Genomic DNA, 8,500 nt, shown 5'->3' on the forward strand with positions numbered 1-8,500 from the left:
GCCTAAATTATAGAATATTTAAGAGAAAATGAGATTTAATTCCTGTAATAATTTTACATTGTTAACCTGCATTAGGAAGTTTTCTTAAAAAGCTTCAGCCCAGCTATTATGATATATTAAATCAATGAGGTAACATACCTAACAAAGAAATATGTTCATATCTATCCCTACACTAGTACCAAGCAGCTTTAATATGGGCAGAGGCATTTTGATATTAAGCAAACTTGCAATATCATTCATCATTCAGTTTCACCGAAGGCAGCATAGTGTGATGAAGAGCATGAGCAATGAGATTAAATATGAACTCCTGCACCACTAATTGAATGGTATTGACAAATTACCATGTCTGTATCTCAGATTTCTCATCTGAAAAATGGAGATAACCACCCTTATCCAAACTAGTGAGAACATAATTCTGAAATGTCCTAAAATGCCACGTTAATATAAAGTAAGAGTATGCAATTTAATACTTGACCATGAAGTGCAAATGCCTTAAATTGACTAATATGGATCTTAGTAAATATAAATACCTCCTCAATTCCTCTAAGCTGTAAAATAAAAAGTACCTTATCACAGGGAGAAAGGGAACTCATCACAAACCACTCAATCTTCCCTTATCCATAGGACTCCTGGCAAACTATAGGTGATATCTTGGGCAACAAAGATTTATGGTGGGAATTTCATTTCCACTTGTTACTGATATATTCCACATTAAAACATGCACATACAGGGGCACCTCGGTGGCTCAGTCAGTTAAGTGTCTGACTTCAGCTTAGGTCATGATCTCACGGTTTGTGAGTTCGAGCTCTGTGTTCGGGCTCTGTGTTGACAGCTCAGAGCCTGGAGCTGCTTCGGTTTCTGTGTCTCCCTCTCTCTGCCCCTCTCCCGCTCTCTCTTTCTCTCCCTCTCTCTCAAAAATAAATAAACATTTAAAAAACTTAAAAAAAAACATGCACATACATGCAGAGATGCATACATAGACACAATATCAATATTTATTACCTCCTTTCACCTTGATAGCTGATGTAGAAATATGAAATGATAAAGCACTCCATACTGGTTCCACCTGCTGTGAATCCCTCTGACCATGCGTTTCCTCTCACTCTGGATCATACAGATGTGTGTGTGTGTGTGTGTGTGTGTGTGTGTGTGTGTAACAGTCTGAGAACATGTTAAATGTGAAATACAAAATGTAAAAATACAGCCGCTTTTCACCATTTTCATGAAGTTGCCTTGTGAAATTTTTATTTCAACACCAATCTGCTTGGAAAGCTTTTATTCTTATGTCAAGTGATACACTTGATTGGAATGCTGAAGCTTTCATGTGAAGTTTAAATTAATACACAGATTCTGTACTTTACAGAAGCAGTGAATCACAAATAGATGATTAACGTATTACAGACTGATTTCGTCTTCCAAATACACCTACACTAGTATTGACATTGAAGTAGGTGTCAGAACCAGTAATACACCTTTTATATACACTACTTCTTGTATACATGTTTATACTTGTATTTATATACACCTGACCCAAATCTGTCCTGGGGCCAAGGTGCCACTGTACTTCATCAACCAAAAGGTATCTATTCTGCAGGTATTTAAAACCAAAACCTCCCACATTATCCAATTCTGGGACTCTTCCCTTGTCATCCACTTAAGTTTCTCTTTCCCCCAGGTGGGGGTCAGAACAAATGCTAACCAAGCTAGGATTCTCCCACTACGCTGCAACCTATTTTTGCCCTCCCTACGAGTACCTTGGCTTTAGCAGACAAGTCGACCTTGACCTCATCGCGGAAGAACGCACCTCTACTTCAGATCTCCTCCAAAACCACTGACACCCGGCCTGGGTATGCCTCCTCCAGAACTGCCTCTCTTCTTACCGGCCACAGGCACTAGTACACACACAATGTGGTTTCATAAAGCACCGGAGCCAGGAAGACGTCTCACCCACTCCTTTTGACCAGCAGGCACAAACACACACACGCACGGACGCACGACCGTGCGCACAAAGGCCAAAGAGGATACTTAAACACTAGTGGCCTCCATGATGATTCAGTCTGTCTCCCCTACCCCCACGTATTCTTGCACACGCCCTAATAGAAAAGTTTTACCAGGGCTAGGGTCTTTTGTGACAAGTGACCATCCCGCACTAGCTTCCCTCCCACTTTACCCCATCCCACACGGGACGTCGCGCAAACACACAGAAACGCACGCACGCGCGCGCGCACACACACACACACACACACACCGCCTGAAGAGCCAGAAGTGAGATGAGTGCACCTGCAAAATGGAAGTAGTGATTACCCATTGGCTGCATGACATAGAGAGTTTTATGCCTTGAAACACCCTGAGAATAGGTCAACAAATGGATCATTAGTTTTAAAAAACAGGCAGAGATTGTTTACTTTTGGACATTCTTTTCTCTTTTGCTCTAAAACCCTGTATTATTCTGCAAAAAAACAAAAACAAAAACAAAAACTCAGAGACAATATATTTCAGAAATGTGTTCCATGTTAAACTTATTCTTTATTTTTAAAAGTATACTGCTTTAAAATAATCGCTACATGTTGCATACATACCTATGTGGTAACTAAAAAAAAAAATTGTTATGTACCTATGGATGATATATAATACCATGTGATTCTTATTTTATGTATTCTATTTTTCTCTGGTTTCCAAATATTTTAATATAATAATGCATCATTGGCCAGTGAACAAATGGCATGTGGTATTGAGTTTGGCATACACAGCTACAAAGATAATGAATGTACTCAGTGGTGAGGAAGTAACACCACAGTCACTATATTTTCCTCTTCATTAACCAGGCTTGCCAGTACCTTGCCAGTCCTTAAGTACTGCTGCTAAATTTGCCACTTAGCCTTCCTTAATACTTGCAGAAATCCTGGAGATTTTGTTATTAAACTGCAAAGTATGTTCTTTCACTTTTTGTTAAATTAGAAACAAATTAGGGAGACAATTATTAATAATTCAATAAAAATTTATTGCACTCCTATTGTATACCAGTTTTTAGTATTTCACAGATAAAAACTTAGTAATAAAAATAATTCAGATACACCTATACAGCACTCACTATGTGTCATACAGATTTCAAGCACTTCATATAAACCAATTAAATCTTCATAATAATCTGTGAGGTAGATGCACAAATTATTATTATACTTTTACAGATATGAGAACTAAGACACACAAAGTAGCTTGTACAAGGTCACCCAACTAGTAAATTACAAAATTGGGATTTGAATTTAAGCAGCCTGGCTTCAAAGATGAATTACTCTGCTATATGGTATATAATACTAAATACTGTAATTTACACCATAAATTATTAGGTTCCCCCAAAATGGAATTTTATTCCATTTAGGCATTTCAGTATATTCCCTGGGAATACCAAAATTCTAACAAGGCCCAATAGCCACCTTAACAACCCTTTCAGGACTTTATAAATGATACATTTTTCAACAGAACAATTACAAAAAGAATTAAGGTAAAAATTCTATTCTTAGTCACACTTGGGCCCTACCTCCTAGTATAGGCCTCTCTGGTATATGGGCTGAAGCCTATGGCCTACCCTCAAAGCCTAAATTTTCTTTCCACTAGTCTAAACTTAAATCAAATGAACATCCATCCCAAGACAAGCTGAGAGTGATGACTGCCTCAAATTTCATCCCTGAGAAGGGGTGAAAGAGAAGGAAATATAAAAAAGCAGTCCCTGACATTAGGAACCTGGTCTGGTCCTCACAGCTAGGCCATGCTATTCTATTGGATAAACCATCTAATAGAATACCAACTTCAGACAAGGTTATGCTGGGACTGTATGAAAATGAGGCAAAGTAAGGCCATCTAATTTTGTCTAAGCACAGACAAAAACAAGGTCACAAAACACCAAACATCACTACCATTCTAGTTAAAGTCAGTGGCTACAACCTCTTTACCAATTACAGCTTTATCCTTGTTCTAGTATCTCCCCCCTATAGAAGAGATTTATTGAACTACCAATCATTAAATTGTCCTACAATATAAAATAAACCCCCACTTCCATAGACCCTCCATCAAATCACACAACCAAAGCCCAAATTCTGCAATATGTTTTCTAACACTTACTTACTGATAACACACAGTGGTTCCCCAGGATGTGTGTTCTCCTGGGGGAGATGATGGAAGCTGGGTATGTTCAACTTGTTCACCTATGTTCAACTTGGGCATGTGCTTATTCAACTATGGGTATGTCCTTGATGGTCTTTGGCTGGACACCACTGACATGAGGGATAAAGCAAAGGGGCTGGTCTGCCCTTACAGAAAGCCCAGAAACAGCTTTACTGCTCGCTCTTCTGGAGGCAAGAGAAAGGGACAAGGAGAGACTTCAAGATGCCTGATCCTCCTCTGTAAAATAGCAGGAAAGATACACCCACGTTCCTGACTTTTTAATGCATAATAACAATAACAATGACTAAAAGGGTCCCAATCTTTATTTTGTGGAAGGGTTTGAAGAGGAATGGGAATTTAACAAACGTCAAGACTGAGGGTGGTGAAGACTATGAAAATGTTTACATTTATCAAGCATACATTGTATTTCCCAACTTAGGTTCCCCTATAATAGTAAGTTGTCTCTAGTTCCTTATACCCTGCCAACTATTGCAACCCCATAGAAAAGCAAGTGAGCATTTATTACTGACCCTGGGAGGAAGATATATTTAGAGGAGGATCCCATCCAGACAGGAAAAGGAAAGAAAAAGCCCATTATCTTCCTCCTCAGTTGATTGTAAAGATGAGGCAGAGGTAAAAAACAAAAAAAAAAAATCAGTGTTATAAACTTACCTCTCTTAGCCAAAATCCGAAGGAGGCATGTTCAATAATGGAGGAATAAGTCACAAGCAGAAGAGATTTTGTTCCACTTTCATCTTATAATTCTGTGGGATCACATCACAATCACCTGGGATGGAAGAGTGGATAGGCAGCAATAACGAGACACAGCACTTCTTAGCCACTCTCAGATCTCACACGGCTTGGAAAGGATTTAAAAATTCCCTGTTGTCCCAGAGGGATAGATGTGACCTTCACAGAGTCTGCCAAAATGGGAAGCTGAACCTCTGGGTTTCCACACGTGAAGAAGGCAATGCCAACTCTGGGACAATGTCAGCTCTCTAACCAACCACATCCCTTTTCCCTGGTCAGTGCAGCCCCCTCCCCACCAATGTCATAAAACAATATAAGCCCCTGTACATCCAGATGACATTGTGGAAGGGTAGGTAAATCTGAAATATAGACTAACACACAGGAGCCTGTTATTTATGCAGTGTTTAAATTATAAACAGCAGTTAATTTCCTGGATTAAAACTGAGACTTTTGTTTCTCTGCAAACTTGGGGTGTGGAGGTGCACTCAGAATTAAAATTACATTAGTTATAAAACCTAAGATAGTTTCTTTGCACATCTAAGTATAGTGTTAGTAAATCTGCATGCATATTTAAACACATTGAAAAATAATAGAAAGTAAATCAAGACATTAACAGTGCTTATCTTTGGGGAGTGAGTATATGGATTTTGGTTTAATCAATGTATTGTTTAGTATTTCCTAAATGTTTTCCAATAAGCATAACACTTTTATAATGAGAAAAAAAGATAAGTTGTAAAACAGGAAACACACTGAAATTTTTATTTATTTTATTTTGCAGTGAAAGAACATGAAAAAAGCTTTTCAAAATGTTCATGTGATTACTTCCAATGAATGATTAAGTGTACTATAGGAAGAGAAATTACACACTGTAATTACAGTTTACATAATTACACAGAACAACATGTGGCAATCTTTTGAAAGCACTGTGATTAACACTTCACTGATAAACAATAACGTCAATATAACTAAGTTTTATTATTTATCATGGTCAAATAAAATACAAGAGCCTATGGATAAGCTGTTACTAACAATAAATGCAGTTTTACCTGAAAATTTTAACCATATGCAGGCTTCTTAAGCATTCAAGTTTTAAATTCTACTGTATTTTGTTGCAAAATGAAGCAGGTACAAGAGAATAAACCCACTAGATAAAGGACTAAGAAAACACACACACACACACACACACACACACACACACACAGCTTCAAAAAACCTTGGGTTGGTTCTCCAAGATTTTCTTTCCAAACAAATGTTGGTCTCATTTAGCAGTTCTGAGAATATTCACAGCCACAGATTAATAGCTATATGTTTAAAGGACTTTAGAAGGATTAAACTACACATTATATAGATATTTTAAACCATCTACCACAGTTTATATTTCTTGAAAACATTCTACTACTAAAATGCAAGGTCACATTAATTAGTATTTAAATCTCTCTCATATTTCTGAGACCTATGTTTTAAATGACCCTACAAGAAAAAATTCAGAACACAAGGCTCTAATTAACTTCTTGCATCTTGAGTAACTAGATCTACAGCAGTTAATGTCAGGACCAAGTACACTTTGCTTTAGCGATCAACATCTTCTACTATTCCCTCAAGATTTTTGCAACAAGCTTTAACCTCCTCAATTGCAGCCATCCAATTATCATAAATAATTTTGTCATAAATTGCATCATTAACTTCCCTAACTACCCCCTCCTGCTGAGATTCAAGTGCATCACCTGAGAAAAACAACACTGATCTTGGTATTATATAAGTACGTAAATTGTGACCAAGTAAAAAATCATCATTTCCATCCTTTCCATTTGAGTTGATTCCATGAGGAGTAAAGAAATTGAAGAACGAATCCTTGGGAAAATCTTCAGTTACAGTTCGGATTGTCCCCCAGATCCGGTGTTTCTGCTTCTTCCTGATGGTTTTCAAAGTGACATTCTTACCTTCATTCCAATCTATCTCACAGCCTATGCAATACTCAATTGCAGTTCCCCTATAGGGATGGGGATCATAATACGCCAGCCTTGACTTCAGCACATAAGTTTTTGTTAACAGCTCATTTTTGAAATATTCATTGGGCTTGAAGTGAAATTCTAGCGTGAAACTGAGAGGCTCGCCAGGATCTGAAAGTTTCACTTTAATATCTGTCAGGAGCTTCAGAATAGGCTCATCATATTTCTTAATCAAAGGAGTGAGTGTGTCAACGTTTTTTAATACAGTCAGCCAAAAATTAGGAATTCCTTTAGGATCCTGTTCTTCTTTATTCTCTTCTCCGGTAGCCTCGATGTCGTCATCAGTATCCTCGTCATCGTCATCATCATCATCCTCCTCGACAGCATAATCATAATAATCTCCTTCACAACCATCATCCTCATCCATATACTCATGTACCAGACCCTCCTCATTACCATCCATTTCTTCCTCATCATACATCTCATCATCGTAGTCCTCAGAGTCTGACTTATATTCACATTCCTCTTTTGTAGGTTCATAGATTGCATTTATGATCTGACGTCTTTTTTCCAATAACGGTTGATACATTTCAGCAAACTTCCTTTCAATGCCATGAAATTCCCTCAGAAATTTGGATTCCAGATTGGCCACTCTAGTTTGAAGTTTTTTGAGGGCTAACACACGGTACTTAACTTTCAAAGGCAGACTTTCAACAAAGTCTGTATCTAAAAGATAACCAATAAGTCCTTTTGGACGGTCTGTGTCTGAATCCTCATCAGTATCTTCATCTTTTACCCCGCCTTCCCCGGACCTAGCAGCAGCATCTTCACCTTTCTCCCCTTTTTCCCCAGGCCCTGCGGCGGCTTCCTCACCGTGCACTTTATCATCTCCAGGCCCAGCTGCGACATCTTCACTGTGCTCCGGTTGTTCCCCGGGTCCCTCTATCATTACCTTATTACCAGCCTCTTCTTGACTAGATTCTAACAGTTCCTTGTGGTCGGCTGACTCGGCCATTTTTCAAAGGACCGTACACGCTTAAGGTGGCTATCGCCAAGATAAGGAAGGAGACCTGACCTCCGCAGGGAAAGACTCACCGGAAAAGCAGAAGCAGCGGCGGCTGGGACAGAGGTGGAATGCGCAGTGGTGGCAGGCTGCAAGAGTAATGGTTGAGGCTGCTGCCGGGATGAAGGCTGTGCTGAGGCCGAGAGAAGCGGGAGGAGGGAATGGTGCCCTGGGCTGGAGTGCAGAGAAGGCGATGGTCGGTCTTGCAGGAACCATCCAGAGACTGCAGAGAGCTGCAGTGGGCGGACCTCCTCCGCAAGCAGCTAGTGCCGCAAGAAAAAAATGGTGCCACAGTATGATTACGCAGACGTCTCCTGACTAGATTTTCTTGGTGCATATAGTTTGCTGAGTCACTCCCTTCCTCCCTACGACTCTGCTCTAATTTCATTTGCTGGGCTACAGTGATTGACAAATCCTGAGCCAATAAATTATTAGATCTATCAAGTTTCCAAGCCCGCTCACCTTCCCAGGTTCTCTAATATAGCTGATTCATCTACCTCTAACTTAACCTCCAACCCCCACCCCCACCCCTGATTTTTCCAGAAACTTAAATTTTATTTGTTTATTCTTTCAATTT

At 39.2% G+C, this 8,500-nt stretch overlaps 1 protein-coding gene across 1 annotated transcript; it reads right to left on the reverse strand.

The window, feature by feature from the left end:
- Window positions 1–5,661: 5,661 nt before the first annotated feature.
- Window positions 5,662–7,959, reverse strand: NAP1L2 (nucleosome assembly protein 1 like 2). The gene has a single exon (XM_045471354.1). The coding sequence runs from the start codon at window positions 7,873–7,875 to the stop codon at window positions 6,481–6,483; it is 1,395 nt and encodes a 464-aa protein (XP_045327310.1). The 5' UTR covers window positions 7,876–7,959; the 3' UTR covers window positions 5,662–6,480.
- Window positions 7,960–8,500: the final 541 nt, after the last annotated feature.

The sequence above is a fragment of the Leopardus geoffroyi genome, chromosome X, assembly GCF_018350155.1.
Source record: "Leopardus geoffroyi isolate Oge1 chromosome X, O.geoffroyi_Oge1_pat1.0, whole genome shotgun sequence".
NCBI lineage: Eukaryota > Metazoa > Chordata > Mammalia > Carnivora > Felidae > Leopardus > Leopardus geoffroyi.